A 20,806-nucleotide genomic window follows, 5' to 3' on the forward strand; every position below is an offset into this window, starting at 1 on the left:
TGGAGGAAGGGTGGAGGGAACCGTGTAAGGCAGGTGAACACGCCCCACCACCACCACCAAGTTATGTCTGTGTTTTTGTCCTCTGTGCTCAGGCTGCTCTTACTTGGGTTCTTTCTCCTCCTTGATGTAGGACGCTTAAGGCCACCCAGCCACGGTGGGGAAGCCTGGTGTGGTCAGTCGTGGCCACCATTCCCGGGAGTTCACTGTGGGCTGCGGGCACGACTGCCCCCAAGTTTGTCACCTAAACTCGCCTTGGTTTCCCTGGCACGTACCACAGGGGCACAGCTGGTAACAAAATGCCAGGCTTCTGGGCTAGGGGATGACGCGGGTGGGTGCTTTCGGATTCCATGCTTTTTGCTGGAGAGAGGGGTCGATTCTTCCAGATAAACAGGTTCTCTGGCAAAAGGTGGCCTTCGGCAGTGCTTTAGTCAGAAAACACAAAGGTTGGTCTAAGAAAAGCATGAGTCACCAAACACACACACACACACACACACACACACACACACACACACACACACACACACACACTCTTACTCCTCTTTCTGCAGAAATAAACAAAAGACCAATGTATCATTTTTTTTAATCGTCATATTACAGCTCCTGCCTGCAGCCGGCCCCCACCCCGTCCGTTTGCTGACCACTTCTGCAGGCTCCAGGGGACCAGGGAACAAAGCCGGGGCCTGGCACCCGCACTGCACTGCCAGCCCTGGAGGACAAGTCACAACTACAAATTATCACAACAATTAGCGGCTGCACTTGGGAGATGGGCAAAGCGAGGAGGCCCAGCTCCCCATTATCAGCCGGTTTATTTGGCGGTGACCTTGCTCTGGAGGCGATGATACTCCTTCAGCCTGTAAACCAGATTCAAAACAAAGAAAAATGTAAATTAACAATAACAACATGCACTCAGTTCAATTAATTCAGGCAGAGGTGGGGTGGCAGGGGCAGCTGTTTGCTAAGATGTGTGTGGAGTTGTCTTTTTTTCTCCCTCTCTCCCTCTCCTGCCCTGGCCCCTCCTGCCCTCCAATCAGGATAATGTAATTAATTTATCTTAGGGGGAAAACATTGCTTGCCATTGTTTAAGACAAAGCGTTAAACTGGCAATGGGAGAAATGAAGAGGCCATTATGAAAACCCCGTGTGTTCGGAGCCATTTAAAAGGGTTTATAGAGTCATAAAACACAAAAGGGGTGAAGGAGGCGGGGAGATGGAGGTGACTGTCGGGCTGGAATCCATGTCTCTCCCAGTCTCGGCTCCAGGGACAGGAGGCTGGCTCTGAGAGAAAATGGTTTCGTGCTGGGGGCGTGTTATCAGCGAGAGGAGAGAAACTCAAGCCCCAGGAGAAGGAAGATGGGGATTAAGAACCCAGAGGTGGACAGACAGGCCTTCTGGACTCAGCCCCACTGAGCCCCTGCTGCTAGGCACTGTGCCCTTCCTGGGTGCCAGGGTCTGGGCAGAATGCTTGATTTCCACGGACTCAGATCAAACTTTCACTGCACCTGTGAGGCAGGTATGGTTAACATCCTATGATTTCCAGAAGTTCAGAAGGGTTCCGAGACCCAACTGCAGAGGCAGGATTCGAAGCCAGGTCTGAGTGGCTTCAGATGGCGTGTATCACCCCACTGGGCCATGGAGATCCATGGTTCCAGTTAGACCTGAAGCTCCTGTATGTGGACGTGAAGGCAGGAGCCAGCCAGGTGACCTTCTGTGGCTTCTTTCTACTCCTCGGCCATTCCCCTTGCTAACCTGCCCAGGAAAGGGGCTCCTAGTGGCTGGAGAGGGTGGGAGTGAGTGTCAGAGGCAAAGAGCTGAACCCAGAAACCGGGAACTCAAGTGCCCAGGACCCTCTGTTGCTCTTTGCTGTCACAAGTGTGCCTTGGGGCCCTGCAGAGGATGGGAGCAGGCTGGGTCCAAAGCAGGCGCTGAGGATGTGGCAGGTGGAGGAACAGGAAGGTGGCGCTTGTCTAGGGCAGAGCAGTGGTCAGAGCACTGAGGTCCCATCAGAGCCTGCGCCCCGCACCTGGAGGGTCTGAGGACCCATCAGGGCCCAGAGCTTCTCACCTGAGGGAGTTGATGTTGATGAAACCAGTGGCGTCAACTGGCTCGTACTGTCCCTGCACATTCATGCTGCAAAAGAGTAGGAGCTCGTCAGCATCCCCCGGCCTTGGCCTTGGCATCCAAGGGACCTCAGCCTCACAGACCCCCAGGCATTTCCTCAGTGTTGATCCAACACTCCCTGCACTTTGGCTTTTCATTCCATTCCTTCCAATTCAGGGAGCCCTACCCGGGGCCGGGGATCATGCCGGGGCTGCAGAGCAGGGAGCTGTATCCCTGCTACGCACACGGGCAGGTTGGGTCCTGGTCCAGCCAGCACCAGCCCAGTGAACTGCTCCCACGAACCAGGGCACTGCATCTGTAACCTCAGGACATGCACTGGAGCCAGCTCTGCCCTCGGGCTGTGGAGGGCTTCGACGAGTAACCAGGAACAGCTGGTGGTGTCCAGTGGCCTGAAGGCCTGGGAGGCCAGGAGTTACACACCAAACAGCCTCAGATATGCGTGATGGCATCCCTCAAGCTGGAGAGAGTTCCCAGCAGTTAAGATCTGTCCACGAAGTCTTCTTCACCTTGTTTGCCCATTGAGTGATGGGCACCCATCACTCTAACCCATCCTCAAACATGGGCACCCACCCGATGCCAGCTGGTTTTGAAAAGTGCCCAGTCAACCCCTGCTATACTCAATGGAAGAGATTTTGCCCCCCATCTGCAGTTTCCATCTTCCAGATTCGACAGCCTTCATCTTTTGGGTGTTCTCACTTAGCTGCGCTTTGGAACCCTCCCCAACCACAGTCAGCCAGGTCCAGCCACCTGGGTGAGCATCCTGGCTCCACCCCTGCCACAGACCTTAGGGCAAATATTCTCGCACTTTGAGCTTCAGTCTTTCACTTGTGAGATGGGGCTCTCAGCCTCATCACTGGCTCCACGTGAAATGATGTAGCTGCCACCTGGCACCAGGTAAGCACTCAGCTTTACTAACATCATTCAGTCATTCATTTACTCAGGTATTTATTAAGCACCTACTACCTGCCAGGCGCTGTGCCAGGTGCTGAGGAAACAAGAACCGGACGGGAGCAACACCCACGTGGGGGGCAGGGGGTGGTGGGGTGGCGAGTGCAGACATAAGCAATCAATCATCCTTCTGCCTTCGATAATTACAACTGTGATATGCTCTTTGAGGACAAGTTCAGGGCGCTGTGGTCTCAGATCTGACTCCACGAGGCCACCCTCTGAGCCCCCTGGGGGAAGGGGGTCCCTCCCGTTTCTCACGGGCCCCTTGTTGCGTCCTGCTCTGAATCAGCCCCTTGTCTTCATGTCTGCAGAACTCCAGCCTCAGGACAAAGCAGTCTCAAGGTTCGAGGACAAGGGGGTGGCCTGTCCCCTCAGGAGCCTTCTCCAGAGAGGTGAGATCGGGGGGGAGGGCAGAGGGGTTCTGCTGTTTTTCTGAGACCCTGAGGCTGTGCCTCTGACCGGCTCTTTGTGGACTGTGGGCTTTGTACAACACACGGGGTCTCTACGCCCGGCTGCCCCGCAGCTTGTCAGGACTTGGGCTCTGTGCCTCCCCCTGCCACGCCCTCGCCCTGACCTCCAGGGGACCTTGAAGCTGGAACTCCCACGCTCTCAATGCTCCCTCCTTTTCACCTCCATCCGCCCCTCCAGGGCTCAGGTGGCTGAAGCCACCAGGAATCGACTAGCAAGCTCCCTGTAAAGGGAGAAGATGTCAGACATCCGAGGGGCTGAGCTTGGCACCCCTCACCAGGCAGGGGAAAGGCTGGACCCACCTAAAGCGCTTTTGCAGACCTTGCTGGGGTGATAAACGAAGCTTATCATGACCCCGCCCTGCGCCTCCACACCCCCATCCCGAACCACCACACGGCTTCGGACTCCTGGCCTTGCTCCCGCTGTCTGAGGCGCTCGTCCCCTTTGGAAGGGCCCCTGCGCTCAGCCCAGGGAGAAAGCAGGGCTTGGACCCCCTTCCTGCTCCCCGCGTGCATCCGTCCTTTCGCCACCGTCTCTCACGAGTCGAAACAAACTCTGCTACCCCCTTGCCCCCAAACAGGCCCTTCAGACCACCCCAGCAGCCCCTGCAAAGAGAGGCCCACAGCCAGGGACAAACTTGTCCCACGGGACTGCTGAAGTACTCCCAGAGGTGCTTCTCGGGAACCGAAAAACCTCTTTTAAAATTTGTGGTTTCGGGGGGTAGGGGGTACCGGTGGAAAAAGTTTACAATGATTTTTTTTTTTTTTTTTTTTACCTCCCCTGACGGTCTACAGAAAACCTCTGTGCTTTTATTTTTGTTCATTCGAGTGGCTCTGACCTGCTCTATAATTACGGTACTTTCTACCTACTGTGCCGCGGCATTTCCAGTTCTGCTACCTCTCGCGGTTTCCTCGCTGGTCCCTGTGATGCTGTCACTCAAGGGCTTTCAAGTCAGCGATGTAGAAATCAGAAAGAAAAGGGAAATGGTCGGAGACACAGTGAGAATAAATGCTCCTGCTTTTCTCTCTTTTTTTCCCCGTTCCCTTTTTACTTTATTCATTTAATCTCCCTGAGTGAGACTGTAAGGCTTAATGAAGGGTTGGACAGATTATTAGAGGCTGTTGATTTGGAGGGGGAGGGAAGAAAGAGCCAGAGAGAGAAAGAGAGAAGATAATTTGACATTTACCCCGACTGATCTAAACTGATTCGGCTATATTTATGGCTTCTAAAGTGTTTAGGAAGATTGAAGGGGGGAGAGAAACGCAACACGGCAAAGAGAAGGGAGAGAGAAAAATAATATTGACCGCTAAACAAAACTCGTACTGTAATTCCTGACCGGCTTCCGGGAGGGGAGAGCTGGCCTCAGCGTGAGCCAAGCTGGACCTGGGACTTGTATCAGGTGGGGCTGCCTGTCCCCACCTCTTGTTTGGCCAGGTGAACTCCAGAGGGAACACCTTGCTCCTCGGTCAAGGCCAGTCTGTCATTCAGGATGCAAACACAGGTGCAGCTAATAGGCAACTGCTACCTTGGACCCAACCCACCAGGGCTCCCCAGCCTCTCCCACGTCCTTTCAGCGCTCTCAGCCTGGCCCGTCGGGAGGCAGCTCTTCAAGGTTCCCTCCTGGCTCTGCCGCTCCCCTGGGCTGTCTCCTCTTGGCCCCATCATCCAGGGTCCTCAGACCGCGTTCCTCCTCACCTCTAGCCCTGTGTGTCCAGTGGCCGACTGTAGTTCTCCTGGCCTATCTCCAAGGAAACTCATCCTGCAGTTGTCCAAATCCAAATGCATGATCTCCACCCCCCCGTTCCCTCAACTCAGTCATCGCCACCAAAGTGTACCCAGCGGCTCATGCCAGAAAACCCAGGGTGGTTCTGAACCTTTCCATCTCCCTCCCCAGCCAAGCCCTTTCGATCCCACCTCCTAAATATCCATCTGCTGCTCTCTATCCCCAGGACCAGCAGCCTGGCCCAAGCCACCAGCACGTCCCACAGGGAGCCCTTGTGTCCACCCTTGCCAGGTTCTTGTAGTGCCTGGGATGTTCTGGGTTCTTCCAAGGCTCTGAACCTCTGCACAGGACAGTCTCTCTGGAGACTCTCCTGCCCCCTCTCCACCTGGTTCACTCCTTTCTTTTGGAGACCAGCTCAGAAATGACTTCCATGGGGAAACTTCCCCACACCCCCGTTATTATACCCAGCCCAAATATCCTGTATCTCCCCACAGCCCAGCACCTCCTTCCCTAATCCTGCACTCGGGTGATCCTTTGATTGGGGCCTTTCTCCCCATCTAGCCTGTACATTCCATGAGGGCAGAGGTGGTGTGGATAATCTTCAGGACTGTCTCCCCCATACCCTACACGTGCCTGGGCATATCTTTGCTGAGAAAGCCAGTCGGAGGAGATACTGGACATGAGGGTCTGTGCCCAGCTGGGGGCAGGGGTGGGGCGCCTACCTCACCAGCTCCTCGTTGTAGAGGGACAGTGGGGACTCCCGGCAGAGGATGTACACCTGGCCCTTGAAGACGGATACCCGCACTTTCCCTTCCACGTGCTCCTGGGACTTGGCGATGCAGTGGCGGACAAATTCACACTCGGGGCTGTGCCAGAAACCTGCAGGGAGGAAGAAGCGAGTGTGCCGGGGAGGCCCACCGTGTGCCTGCCTCGGGCCAGGACGTGGGGAGGACTGGGGTCCAGGAAAGGCACCCTGTGCCTCACCCCGTCATGGCAGACGTGAGCCTGGGAGGGCAGTCCCGCATCTGCCTTGTTCACTGTGGAGTTCTGGCGTGACATGCACTTGTAAATGACAACAGTGAGGACCAAGCCCGCCTGCCCCTGTCCTGTGACCTTGTAGGGCTCCTGGGGGTAAGGAGGCACCTCTACACCCTGCAATGCAGTCACCCCCTAAGGGTCAGGGGCAGGGGATCTAACCTGCTGCTTCACACCACAGACATTCAGTGGTGAAGGGGCCCCGTCCTTTGCCCACAGGGGGCTGTTTTATCAGGGCAGCAGACAGTTGGGCAGGAGACCTCAAGCAAGACTCAGACATATGTTACCGGGGCCGAGCGATGGGGGTGCCCAGCGGAGTGGTGGGTTTGGGGTCAGAAAGACCAGGTGTGTGGGGCCTTCACCTCTCTGTGCCTCTGTTTCCCCATCTGCTGAGTGGGGATGACACTGCCTCGCCCTCCCAGGACTAGCAGGCTTATTGTACATGGAGGCCCTGGGCTCAGGGGCTGCTGTGAACGCTGCTGGGAAGAGCCCCACCCCTCAGGATAGGCAGACCCCTTGGAAATAAGTGACCTGTCTTTAAAATACTGCTAATATTTTCACACGCAAAGATTCCTACAGATGAAGCACAGGCGCCATGCTAAGTTCCTTACTGGGCCAGCTCTTTGGACCCTCCCAGCCGCAGGAGAAAAACCTCTCTCAGCCTCTTGCTTTTCTGCGTGAGGAAGTTAGGCTCAGGGAATTTGAGAGACTCTTCCGCGATCACACAGGCTGTAGTGGGGGGCCTGGACCTGACCTCAGTCGGCCCCAGTTCTAACAACTGTGCTTCATGTGATCATTTTGGAGCTTCCCTGTCTACATCTGCGACATCCCCGAGCTGCCTGAGACATGCGCTGCCCCCATCCCCCGTTACCCATATCTGTCCCCCAGATCCCTCAGGCCAAAGAGGGCCGCGTGCTCAGTCCCCCGTCTGCCCAGGGTCTGGACAGTGGCTCCTCTCAGTTTCTGCCGAGGGCAGGGGGGCCGTGGCCAGGGTTGGGGGAGGGACAGCGAGAGGGGTAGGGTTTCTCTGAAACGGAGCCGGGAAGGTGAGCCCACCTGGGCAGCTGTGGGGCCAGATGGTGCGCGATCTCCTGCCCTGATAAAGGGCCGGGTCAGCCCCGGCTCTGCGGCTATTGTTGGAAGCACTGGCCTCCAGGGGCACCTGCTGAGGCCCTCCGTGGGAAAGGGGAGCAGGCCTCTCCACGACGGGTCCGGTGGCTTCCAGACGTGGGGGAGGGGCGGGCAGGGAGAGAAGGAGTTGCGTCCTCACTCTCCCATGTCCTGCCTTTTGAGTTCACCTCTGGTTCCACCTTGACAAGCCACGTGATCTCTTTGTGCCTCAGTTTCCTCATTTGCACAAGGAGGTAATACTAACCATTCTCTGGGGGGTTGTGTGGATTCAGTGAGAGTTTTTGCTTTCAAGATTTGAACATGGCCTCTGCCGGCCCTCACTGTATACAGGGAGACAGACACCCAGAGAGGGAAAGAACCTTTCCAAAGCCACACAGCAAGATCCAGAGTGCTCCTGACTCTAGCCCAGAGCCCCGTGGGAGGGCACGCTGATGCCCCCCCACACCATGCCCCAGTGGCTCGGCCATCTTTCTAAGTCAGGATAATTAGACCATTAGGTTCCCAGGCGGGAAGAGAGGTGGGAGATGGAGCCAGAGATATGGGGGCAGAGACCCCTGTGGGAGTGCCTGGCCTGGGCTTTATCTCAGGATCTCTCCCTCCCGCCATGGGGGCCTTGTGCTCAGATATCTCTTCCCAGCAGACCCAATCTGGGGTGGAGGGCAGTGAGTCCTGAGTGCCGCACTGGGGAGAGCCTGCGTGTCCCAGGCTGGGGGATGCACAGTGGGTGGGGCCTGGAGCTGGGCCAAATTCTGTACCCATCAGGACAACAACCCTCTGTGCATTATACCCATTTTACTGCTGAAGAAACTGAGGTGAGGGGAGAGGTGAGCTATACCCCCTAAATGAGATGGGTCTTGAAGCTGGGGTCATGCCAGAATGACCCTGTGGGGTGAGGCCAGTGTGCTCCTGGAGGGAGGGGTTCTGTATAAACCTCATAAAGGCAGATCAGGAAATTTGGGGATGGGGTGAGAGGAGGGGCAGACAGTACTCACAGTAGTCAGGGCAGCTAGGAGTGGGACCGAGGCAGAAGGGCTTCCCCGGGCCTCTGTCTCCCTGGGCCCCGAGACCACAGGGGCTCCGAGGAAGCTGAGTGCCATAGCAGAGTGGTGGCTCTATAACTGGGGAGCTAGACAGAATGGAGAAGGGACCTGGACCTGTGCCCTTTATTTTACAGGAGGGGAAACTGAGGCTCTGGGAGGAGACAGACCCACTCAAGATCATAAAGCCAGCCAGAGGCAAGGCCCCATTCTCCTGCATCCATGCTCAGACACCATGCCAGGCAGTGTCCTGGAGGCTTTGCAAATATCCATGCATTGAGGCCTCACTATAAGAGAGGCAGAATTATCCCCATTCTTCAGATGTGGAAACCAAGGCACAGGGAGGTCAAGTAAATTGCTCAAGCTAATCCCTGCTCTCTAGCCTTTATGCATCCCAAATGCGAGAAATCCCATCAAACAGACCGACCCCCTGAGCTGTTGGGGGGTGGGGACGGGCTGCTGCCAGAGGCCGACCTTGACATCTGTGGGAGCCTGGTCGGCAGAGGCACCTGGGCGAAGTTAATGTTACTAACAACTACCTGGGAGGAGCCTCCACTCTGAGATTTTATTTCCTTTTAAACCTAATCACTGTAACACTTGGGGAATTAGAGGGCTCGGCGGGTGAGAGCAAGGACTCAACCCAGGCAGCCTGGCCCCACACCAAGGGCCAAGCTGTGCTCCTGACACCCAGGGCTGCCCTGTGCACACCACTGCGCCCCTTGATCGCCCCTTGCTCATGGCCCCAGCCCAGCTTCCTACCCACCTCGGATCTGCTGGAGTGGCCGAGAACTTGGCCTCTGAAGCTGGCCTGTCCTGGGCTCCAAGCCACTTCTCAGCAGCTGTGAAGCCTTGGGCAAGTGTCTTCATATCACCTCTGTGCAGCTAAGATTAGATAATACCCGTCAGTGCCCAGCTCAGGGCTGGGCAGCAAGAGAGGTGGCAGCCGGGCTTCCCTGGTGGCGCAGTGGTTGAGAATCTGCCTGCCAATGCAGGGGACACGGGTTCGAGCCCCAGTCTGGGAAGATCCCACATGCCACGGAGCAACTGGGCCCGTGCACCACAACTACTGAGCCTGCGCTCTAGAGCCCGTGAGCCACAACTACTGAGCCTGCGCGTCTGGAGCCTGTGCTCCCAACAAGAGAGGCCACGATAGTGAGAGGCCCGCGCACCACAATGAAGAGTGGCCCCCGGCGCCGCAACTAGAGAAAGCCCTCGCACAGAAACAAAGACCCAACACAGCTAAAAATAAATAAATTAATTAATTAAAAAAAAAAAAAGAGAGGTGGCAGCCGATCTAGCGTGGGGAGGGAGGCTGGCGGCCTGGCCCCCCCTCGGCCTCCACGGATGCCCCCTGAGCAGAAGCAGCCCCGGCCAGGTGCCGTCCCCCCATCACAGCCTGCTGCGTCGTAACGACTCTCGCCACTTTGTAACCAAAATCCACCTTTCAGCGTGGAAACTCCGCTGAGCAAGAGAGCCCACAGGAGACAATGTTATTTAAACACCTGTCTGTACCTGGGAAGGGGGGGACTGGGCTTCAAAGCTCCTGGGAACAATGGGAGGGAAAAATAATGCCAGCCAATAACCACCACGTCCCCTTGAAATCCCCAGATGAGTTCCAGCGATTAGGAGGTTTCAGAGGAAACAAAACCTCCGAGTGGGGGACGAGGGGAAGAGATGAGGGCGGTGGAGGCTTCTACCAGGCAGTTACTGTTACTATTAACTTTCCTGGGGTCCCTCTGACATCCAGGTCCCCATAGACGGCAGCCTGTCCCCCCCAACAGCTCCGAGGGGCTGTTCGATGTGATTTCTCAAATTAGGGAGATGTTAATGTCATAGAATAGAGTCAGCCCTTTCTGGAAAGGGCCAGATAGTGAATATTTTAGGCTCTGCAGGCCACGTGGTCTCTCTAGCAACTACTCTGCTCTGCCAGTGTAGCTCTGAAGTAGCCACAGGCAACACGGACACGAATGAGCAAGGTGGTGCCCAAAAACGACTTATGGACACTGAAACCTGAATTTCCTGTAATTTTCACGTGCCATGAAACAGTATTATTTTTAAAAAAATTTCCCCAACCATTGAAGAATGTAAAAACCAGTCTTAGCTCATGGGCTGAACAAAAACAGGCAACGGGCTGGATTTGGTCACCCCTGGTATAACGCGGGGGATGGATCTGGAGTCGGGAGGACTGGATTTCTACTCTGTGGCAGCAGGTAAGGCACGGAAACTCAGTCTGGAGCCCAGCCCACACTCCACATATGGGCTGGGCATTTGGCCGTCCCGGTGGCTTCCCAGTAGGGATCTGGCCCAGGCAATGCCCAGGCCCGGGGCCCCGCTCTTGGTCAAGGTAGGCTTTCCCTTGCTTGCGGCGGTTCTTGTAGCGGCTCCGGGTTCTGCCTGGAAACAGGCTGACCTGGGCTCAAACCCAGCTAGGCTACATCGAGTTGTGTAACTTTATATAAGCTCCTTTTGCTCGGAGACTCAGTTTCTGGCCACAGCTCTCTTAGGAAACTTGGGAAGCCCCCTAGGATGACTTGTGTTCCCACACAGTGCCAGGTACCCGGCACGTGCTGGATAACACTTGGCAGCCATAGGCATGACACAAGATGCTTCCCTGGCCCTGCGGCCGTCATGCGGGTCGCAGGCGGCGGAGGCAGCCGGACAGCCCGGGGAACTGGTGCATTTCCCTCCACACCTTGTGAACAAGGCAGGTCCCGACGTCCCCTCCTCGCTTCCTCGTCCCCTGCCCTCTCTCCACCCCCCCTTCACCCCGCATCTTCCGGGGGCTCTTCAGCAAGTGGCAGTGGGCAAGGCGGGACTGGAGGAGGGTGCCCCTGGGTGAGGGAGGGGAGGGGAACAGCTGCAGGGTCAACGCACCCGTGTACACCAGCTCGGCGAATTTCAAGCCCAGGCCTTGTTTGATTTTTCGCACTTCCCGATCCATGGTGAAGGCCTCGATGTCTAAATGAGCGTGGTAAAGGATCGTCCCCGCTGGGGTCTCGTAGATACCTAGCCATTTTTCCAGGCAGGGGGAGAAGAAGAAAAAAGAGAGAAACGCGTGAAACCCAAAGTGTCAGCAAATGACAAAAAGAAAAAAATAATAATGACTCGTCTGACAGGAGACAAGCCGGTCGGACCCATTCACTCCCAGCTTGCCGCAAAATGCATCCGTCATTATATTCATGCTGGGGCCACGACAGTCCACTCTGCAGCTTGTGGAGAAAATGTCTAGATGCCCCCCTTTGAAGAGGCCCTCAGACGTTGGAAAATAACAGGGTTTCAGAGCTGCTCCCCCCTCCTTCCCAACTCGTGCCCACCGGCCCGCAGCTGAAAACCTGTAATTAAACCGAGGCTGGTGGAGCCCAGGGTCCCGGATGTCCCTTCCTGCCTTCCACCAGGGAGCCAGGGGAGGGAACGGCTGTGCACACGCATGCACGCACGTGGACGTGTGCACACACATGCCACTTTCAGCCGGCGGCTCCCCTGCAGCTGTGTCTCTGCAGAGAAATCCTGACTGCCTTGGTCACCTGTGCTGACCCCACTGTACAGCCGGGAAAACTGAGCCCTGGAGGAGAAGGGACTTGGCTGAAGTGGAGCTGGGAACCGAATCTAGGCCCCCGAGTCCCCGAGCAGCGCTGTCTGCTGCCCTGTGGACCAGCAGGTGATGGGGGCCAAACCCAAAAGGTCATGGGAAGACGGTCTTGCTAGGTCCCTTCCCCACGATCTCAGGCCCAAATCCTCCATTTGCTAAACAATCTGCTTGAACTGCATGGTCTCCAAGTGACAAGGGGCGCCTGGCCCTGGCTGAGTGTAGCCCTGAGAGGAAGGTCTTGTAAGTAGCACCACCCCAGATTCGGGGGCACTAAGATTCCAAGAGGCAGGATGGCCCCTGGGCACATGGCCGGGCTCCCTCTTCCCAGCAGTGCAGACTCGTGAATCAAGTTCAGGTGAGCACCTTGGATAAACCTGCCCCATGTCTGCTGTCCTGATGGAGGGCTAATAACTGCCCCATCCCCACAAATGCCACCCCCCCAAGTCCCTTTCTTCCCACCACATAACACTAACAGCGTTAAAGGGGCAAGCTTTCAGTTATCCTCAAAATGTACCGCCATCGTCTTTCCACAGAAAGGATTTGTACACCCAGGTTCATGGCAGCATTATTCACAAGGGCCAAAAGGTGGAAGCAACCAAAATGCCCATCAACAGATGAGTGGAGAAACAAAGTGAGATAACTACATACAATGAAACGTTCAGCCTTAAAAAGGAAGGACGTTCAGACACACGCTACACCACGGGTGAACCCTGAGGACAGGACACTCAGCGAAATAAACCAGTCACCAAAAGACAAATACCGTGTGGTCCCACTTACGTGAGGCTCCTAGAAGAGTCCGATTCGTAGGAACTAAGTAGGATGCTGGGTGCCAGGGGCTGAGGAGGGGAAATGGGGAGCTAGTGTTTAACGGGGCTTCACTTTGGGAAGATGAAGAAGCTCTGGAAATGGGGGACGGTGATGGTTACACAGCAACGCGAATGTTGTGCTTAAGGCCACTGAACTGTACGCTCAAAACAGTTAAAATGGTAAGCTTTCTGTTTTCTATATTTTACAATTTAGAAAAATGCTTTAAAAAAAAACCCAAAACCAGAAAGGAGATTGTTTCCACTCTGAAGTCCAAAGGGGACATGGGCAAGACTGCGTCTGATGTGAGTAGCCAGAAACTTTCGCCCTAGAGAACTTCTCTGGTCTTTAATCTTTAAGTCTGGGAACCACAGGAATGTCAGGGCCCTTGAGGATCACCTGCGTTCTCCTAACTTAGCTGCAAATGCTGTATTCGAACAGTCTTAGGTGGAAGCTCGGCATATACAATCGAAAACAATGTCCCACTGTGGGGAGCAGGAGCCCCTCTGCAAACCCGGGGCTCCACCAAGCAGTCCTTAAGATGCTAATCTGGCCCAACATACCAATTGCACAGATGGGAAGACAGAGGCCCGGGGGAGGGACATGACTTGCCCAGGGGGAGTGGAACCTGCATCTAGGTTTTCCATCTCTGCTCCAGGTTGCCTCTTAGGGCCTTTGCCAAGTGATCCAGTGCTCACCAGGCATGAAAAGGACACCCAGGTCTGAGGCGCTGTGGCCGAGGAAGACCCTGGGCTGTTCCCAAGGCTCCGAGGTGTTCCCTAGGGGAAAAGAGCCTCTTGGCAGGGGCAGGGGGTGAGTCTCTCATCTGCAAACCCCTGATATCCTGGTCTCGGGGGACATGCACATCAAAGAGACCAGGAGCTGATGTGATTACAATGTGCCTGTCCTGTTTCACTTGTGTGGCCGCAGCTCTTGGGCCACCTCTGCTGTCCTGAATCAGTTGTGGGAGTAAATGCCTCCCCAGTAGGAAAACACCCACATCCCCAAGTTTATGCACCAGCCCAAGCCCTCGATTCTGGGGAGTTCCTCAGGCCCTCACTAGGCCTTGTCGTTACCCTTATAAACATGGTTCAGACAGGCTCCGTCACCCACTTCTGCAAAACGGCTCAGAGACACAACCCAGAAAGGGCTTAGAAAGGTTGATGGGGTTGGAGTCAGATGGGTGGCCGAGAAAATGACAGCATGAGGGGGCGGGTGCGGGGACACAAAAGAAACTATGAAAAGCAGACAAGAATTCAGCACAGGATTTGGGGCTGCTCCTTGTGGGGACAGTATGGTGCCACCAACAAGTGGCTCCCAATGGCCCCAGGTCACTGAGAAAGGCCTGATGCTTCAGCAGTGTGTTTCCAAAGACAGAGATGTGCAGAACTTTTGAAAATATCTGCCTCCCCAAAAATGGCAGAAATGACCGCAATGCGAAAGGAGCAAGTTTTCAATTACCCCATAAACTTTGTCACCAAGAGCCACCAGAAGCAAGACAAGAACAAAGCCCTATTTGTCTTCTCATCCTAGTATATACTAAGGACTCAATACAGATCGGACTAGAAATGGGCCTTCTGCTTCCCCCTCATTACTTTTGCCACATTTTGTAAAAACTCAGAAACTTTCAAAGCCTTCCTTACGCTGGTACATACAACGGCAGGTCAGTAGCAGGGGCCCTCCTCATTTTCAGCTCCTGGAGAACCTAGCTGCCTCCTGCTCTCCTGTCTTCATCTGGCCAGCTGTGGGCAGGGTGCAAGGAGTATTTGTAGGGCCGGAGCTGTAGACCAGAAGTCCCTCGCAACTTATACTTTTACGGAGAGTGCTCAGCTCAGCTCTGCTATGTGACCTTGGCCCACCTCACTCCCCTCTGAGGCCCCGGCCACCTGTCCGGAAAAGGAGAAGGTTGCAAGTGTCTGCTGCTTTTCCTTCTAACTTCCACCGAGACCTGCCTGAAGGTGGGCCCCCAGACACTGTCCCCCAGTGCGTACTGGTGGTTTTGTCTCTGGAACACTGCAGCCAGCTCGCTAGCACCACTTCCCCGCAGTCCAGAGAGGGAAGAGCACCGGTGGTTTGCAGGGCCAGAGGACATCCATACTTTCCACGGAGGAAGAGCTATGCTTGCCCTAGGGCCCCCGCTACTGCCTCACCTTAGAGGCTCCCCAGGAAAAGAGCAGAGAGTGCCTGGCAGGCAGAGTCACCCATTCTTGAGCCCTCAGAACCAGCCTCACAGCTGTCAACCCTCCAAGGCCGCCGCAGGAAGAGTCATAGGCAAGAAGAAATGCCACAGCCGTGAAACACACCAGCACAGTTAATATTCCTGTTCCTTTTCTTAGAAGGTGTTAAAGTTAATTGTGACTGATCAAAAAGCCTGTTTTTTCAGGTTGCTGCTGTGGGTGTGTGTGTGTGTGTGTGTGTGTGTGTGTGTGTGTGTGTGTGTGTGTGTGTGTGTGTGTGTGTATCTTAAAGATCTTCCCTCTCCTCTCCACAGGGGTAGGGGGTACAGATGATTTCTGTGTATTTCTTCTGGAAAAGGAAATAACTTTAAAAAAACCAGTGACAGAATCCTGATGCTAAAAGACGATGGCTTTGGGGCTTTTGACAGCCGGCATACAAACCACTGCACAAAAAGAAGGAGGAAATGACAGGTGAGTCTCGGTGTCGCTGTGGAAGAGACAGACATCTTCGGAGTGACACGCACAGCGGATTCAAGTGTCTATTTTCATCTCTCCGTGTTTACAGGAAAAAGACAGAGGTGTCAGCGGTTCTCCGTGGAGCAGCTTCAATCACACCGTAATTACTGCCAAGGAGCGGGTGGGGAAGAAGGGCGAGGAGCTGGGGGGTGGCCGAGGTTGGGGGAGAGTGGACCAAGGAGGAAGAGGTGGGGACCAAAACAGCTGCCACCGCTTAAATCCTTCTCACCTGTTCCTGAGGCTGCCAGGTTGGCCCAGATTGAGCAATTTGGCAGAATTGAGTGGGACCCGCCAACTCAGCTGGGGGTCGGGGGCGGAGCTGGGGGCTAGGGCACCTGGACCAGAGCCTCTGATCCTTTGGGAAAGCAGTATCCAGAGGGAGGGATTTGGAAAGGCCAGGGGAAGGGAGCTTGGCTGGAGCCCACGGGCTCCCCTCTTAGGTACCAGGGCCAAGGATAGAGGCGGTTGCCATGGTGAGGGGGAGGCAAGTCCCAGTGGGGCTCTAGCCATCCTCTATGCTCCTGGAACCCCACAGGCCCCATCCTGGGAACCAGGGTAGGCCTCTGAGTCCGGCCATTCCAGGCTTCTGGGAACGCAAACACCTTTGCTTCACAGGTCTCCCTCCACTCTGGAACATTCCATCTGAGTGGAGCCTCTGGGAGGCCTGGACAGGTGGGCGGCAACCCTTGTTCCTTCTTAGCCAGAAAGTGGAGGAGTAAGGAGGAAGTGAGGGAGGACGAGAGAGTGGGAGAGAGATGGGAAGGGTGGAGGAAAGGGGGGAGTGGAGGGGAGAACAGAAAGCAGGCAGTGAGGAGGGGGCGGAGGGGGTCGGCAGAGGGAAGCAGTGGCGGCAGGCAGGGGTGAGCCCCACAGGGCAGGGCCGGGAGGAGAGGAACCAGCCGGAGAGAAGGCGAGGGAAGGGCCCGTGCTGCCTCCTTCCCTGCTTCCCTCCTGCCTTCCTTGCCCCCCTTCTCCTCCCCACTGATTACATTTACTTCACTTAACTAGCCCCCCTCCAGAGTTAAAAAGATAATGTGATAATGACGATGTGAACAGCCACAATACAGCGAAAGCTATTCCATCTGCAGCTTCCCCAGCCCCCGGCCCGCTGACCCCATGGCCCCGAGTGCTGCCGACCCGGCCACCCCAGACCCAGGGCACTAGCACTGCCCAACTTCCTACCCATCCACCGCCACCCACTCCCACCCCCAAACCCCAAGCCCTTAACGAATTTCAATTGCGAGCTTTGTAAAATCAATACAAATGACATTTTCCCCTTGTATACCAAGGTACAGACAATAGCATTTTCCTGCTGCGCCCTCAATATAATTGACAATTAATGGCTTCTCCCATGACCGTGACCGTAGACCTGTGGGTGAATCCACTTCGTCCTCGTTTATTGCCCCGACCCCCTGCCTTTCTTTCTCACAGTGGATTATTGGGAGAAATAAAAAACAAGACCTCTCCCTAAAATTATGAAGCAACTTCCTTTTCTCACCCCCCAACCCAAGTCAGAAAATAGGCAAGTTAGAACTTCCAGAGGGAGATGGGGAGATCACCTAGTGTGCCCATCTTTGTTGGTGAGAGTCGTAGAGAGGGAAAGCAACTTGCCTAAGGTCACACAGCAAGTTCTTGGGACTTAGAACCCTGGTTGTCTTCCCCAAAGACTGTACCACGCTCAGGCTAAAGTCTAGGCTTTTAGGGACAGCCCCCCACAGGTACACACACAGTACCTGGGTAGAGTGAGGGCTGTGCTCCAGGAATCTTTTCCTCAGGTGGGTGGTCAGAAGCCAAGGGAGTTGGAACCGAGTGCTAATCTCGTGACTCCCACCTTCAGTGGTGATGACGCCCCCAGTTCTGGGGAAAAGGTAGGAGGTCTACCATCCAGGCACAGCTCCTGCTATGGGTCAACAGGTCTCTGATCTGCACCACAACCCATTTCACAGATGAAGAAGTTGAGGCTCAGAGAGGCTATGTTGCTTTCCCAACGGTGATGGAGCCAAGATGGGGAGTCAAGGGTGGTACACAGGGCCTGGCCCCTGACACCAGCCCTTCAATGTGCCTTCCCAAGGTCTCCAGGGGGTCAGTCAGCCTCAGACCCAACCCACCACCCAGCTGGCCACTTGGGGCTCCTCCTACCTTCTCTACCACTCCTGCTGGAAGGCTCCCACTCCACTCTGTTCCACGTTCTACCAGTTGAAGCCTATTCTCCTGCCACCTCTTTCAGGATGTCTTCCCTGATCAGCCCAGTTCGCGCCTTTATGACTACCTCCTTCCGTTCAAGTTCACTTGCGTGCCATTTCACAGAGTGACCTCAGGCCAGCCCTTATCTTTCCATGGTCGGCAGCACTGATCCACATCCACAATCAATTAGTGATGCCTGCCTTGGGCGTGGGAGGGACGTGACAATAGGCGCAGAGTGGACACCTCTGAGCCACTCGGACGGTACCCAGAGGGCATAGGCTGCCTTTGCCCTTTCAGCATCCCTGTGGGGCTGCTGCCATCTATGAAGTTCCTCCCCTAGGCCACTTCCTGCTATTACACATGGGCTAGAACCCCGATCTAGCAGAGTTCAAGCTCTCAGCCCTCCACTCCATGCCTCTCTGTGTCTGGACATCAGTCCTGGTCCTGGTGCCTGTGACTTCGAGCCTTGGTTTCCCTGCCTGTAAAATGAGGGTGCTGGTCTCTGGCTCCCCAAGGTCCCTCCAGGGTCTGCCTTGCATAGTTTGCATTGTGCTGGCTCCCAAGGGCAGACTGAGACCAAGCGACATTTAATCAGATGTTAATATAGGTAAGATACAAAGGTAAGTGAGGATAAAAGGGAGCAGCTAATTAGTAATATTGTTCTCCACAAGGCCTTCCCGAGAGAGTTTCAATTAGGTTGTTTCTCACAGAGTATATGTGTGTCTAAGAGGAAAAAACACACGAAAGAGGGAAAGCCACTTTCCTTCCTTCCCCCCCTTTTGAGATAAATTCAAACAGGTCAGAGCCAGAATGATCCCGCTCCCATCCCCATGCCTACCGCATTACACCTGGGGAAACTGAGGCCCAGAGGTAACAAGTCCAAGGTCATCTAGCAAGACACAGCGAACCTGGCATGAAAGCCCCAGCATCCTGCCTCCCGACCAGTGCCCTTTCTAACCGCTAAAATCCAGCCATCGGCTCTCTTTGGAGTTTAGAATCTTAGTAAAAACACCCTGAAAGACAAAGGGCCATGGCTATACACTGGCCTGGCTTTATCTGGCTGTGTCATCCTTCTAAATTGACCCTAAGCAAAGCGAGTTAAACACCTGCCCACACAAGAGGCCTCAACCCCACCCCCGGTGCTTAGAGACTCGAGTGCCCAACCCAGGGACTCTGACCGCTGAAAGCTTGCCCCTCCATCTTGAAGTCCGGAAGCACGCGGTGTTGCTTTACCACTGGGGAACAGGAGATCCCCTCATATGGATGGGGAGAGGGTGTGGTCCAGACAACACGATGAGTGACCCATAGGGACCCATGGGGCTCTGCTTACTAAGAGGAGACAGAGCCCCTGCCTGGGGACCAGCCTATCCTCCCTCCAGGCCCAGCCAGAGGTGGATATGGGCCGGGCAGCTTAGCCAAGGTGGCAGCCACTCAGCACCAAGGCGGAGCCCCGTCCCCATGCCCTGCCAGACCCTGGAACAGGCCCTCAGGCCCTGGCTGGCTCACAGCGCCCACCCCTGGCGGGATTCCCACCCCACCAGGCCAGCTGGCCTCCTCAACGCAGCCTTAATGACCACGAAATCAGCCCTGCATGGTCTGCTTCTAAGCCTGGCCGACCCGCCCCAGGGCCACAGGAGAGCACGACCTCCAGGCCTGGCGCCCGTCTCCTCTCTCCTCTGAGCCTCTCCCTGCTCCTGGGACTGCTCTTCTCGTGATGCCTTCAGACATCAGTCCCAGGAGGGAAACAGTCTGGCGGGGTGAAAGGACTCGCCCAAAGTCAGCCTGGGAGGAGCAACACCCACATGTGACTGGGGTGCCAGGGGTCGCCGGGAGCCGAGGCCTGCGCCTGCGGCTGGCAAGCGACTTACCCCGTGACTTCATGCCGATGAAGCGGTTCTCCACGATGTCGATGCGGCCCACACCGTGCTTGCCCCTGTGGGGAGAACCGGCCACTCGGGGTCACAGGCAGGGCGTCAGGCACCAGCTCGGGATCCAAGACTCAGAGGACGTGTGAGCCAGGACCCCTGGTCCAACCACCCATTGGACAGATGCGGAAGCTGAGGCCCAAGGAGGGAAGGGCTATCCTAGGACACACAGCGAGTTCAACGTGCAACTTCCTTTATCTCTGTCCTGGGCCTCACGTGGCACCCAGCCCTATCCACTGCTCATCTTTCCTTCTACCCTGGTCTCAGATCCAGTAGAGAGCTTGGAAGTTCTGGACCGTCCCTAGGGGGCAGTAGACCCCTGGGGTTGTTACCTTCCAAGGCTGAGGGCCACCAGGATTCTCCCACGGAACCAGAGGACCCCATGGCTATGGGGCCGTGCTGAGGCTGACTGCGGGACACTGGCCTGTCCTCCCTGGCCCCTCGGCCTCAGGCTGGGACCATCAGCCCCCCCACAGTGGTCCGGGCTGGTGCTTGCCCAACATGGTGGCTTCCCAGGAGGCCGGGCAGGGCTGCGGGCACTCACGCGACTTCATTCAGGTACAGGAAGAGCTCCAAGGCCGTGCTGTGGGTGGTGCCGTCCCTGACGTTGGTCACCTTCACAGGGACCCCTAGGGCAGGAGGAGAGGGCAGTGGGCCCGTGGCTGGAGCTCAGCGGATGAGCCTGTGCCTGCTACCCCGCCCCTTCCCTCCACCCGAAACGCCTTAAATGGATGTGACAGATATGGACTCCAAATGACTCCTTGAAAAGCCCTGTGCAGGTTGAGGCCTGCTGGGGAGAGAGAAGGGGAGAGAAAGCCCCCCAGAATGAAAGGGAAAATGCAATAAAAACCTCTCCCCCACCCTTCCCATTCTCTTTGCTCCTTTTGCATTTAGGGGCTGTGAAATTGGAACCAGGCCCTGAACTAATTGAATTTCACGCTCCACCATTGTCTTACGAGGCAGTAACCGGGAGTACCTTCTGTCCCACCAGTTACGGGGCGGGGGGAGCGCCTGGCTGAGGTGCGGCTGAGCTCACACACACACACACACGCACACACACACACGCATGCACGCACACAAACACCCGCGCGCACACACACACACACACACACACACGGCCCCCGGCCACGTCTGTCAGGCGGACCCCCAAGC

General features: G+C 55.8%; 1 protein-coding gene across 1 annotated transcript in view; it reads right to left on the bottom strand.

The window, feature by feature from the left end:
- Positions 1-563: 563 nt before the first annotated feature.
- The window catches only part of ASS1 (argininosuccinate synthase 1), a 50,850-nt gene continuing 30,607 nt past the window's right edge, over positions 564-20,806 (bottom strand). The window contains exons 10-15 of the mRNA XM_060013969.1: positions 20,199-20,283; positions 19,598-19,662; positions 11,334-11,465; positions 5,979-6,135; positions 2,061-2,126; positions 564-851 (exon numbers count right to left, since the gene is read on the bottom strand). Coding sequence (XP_059869952.1) covers positions 806-851; positions 2,061-2,126; positions 5,979-6,135; positions 11,334-11,465; positions 19,598-19,662; positions 20,199-20,283 — 551 coding nt within the window. The 3' untranslated portion in view covers positions 564-805. The remainder of the gene's footprint in view (positions 852-2,060; positions 2,127-5,978; positions 6,136-11,333; positions 11,466-19,597; positions 19,663-20,198; positions 20,284-20,806) is intronic.

The sequence above is a fragment of the Delphinus delphis genome, chromosome 6, assembly GCF_949987515.2.
Source record: "Delphinus delphis chromosome 6, mDelDel1.2, whole genome shotgun sequence".
Classification (NCBI taxonomy): domain Eukaryota; kingdom Metazoa; phylum Chordata; class Mammalia; order Artiodactyla; family Delphinidae; genus Delphinus; species Delphinus delphis.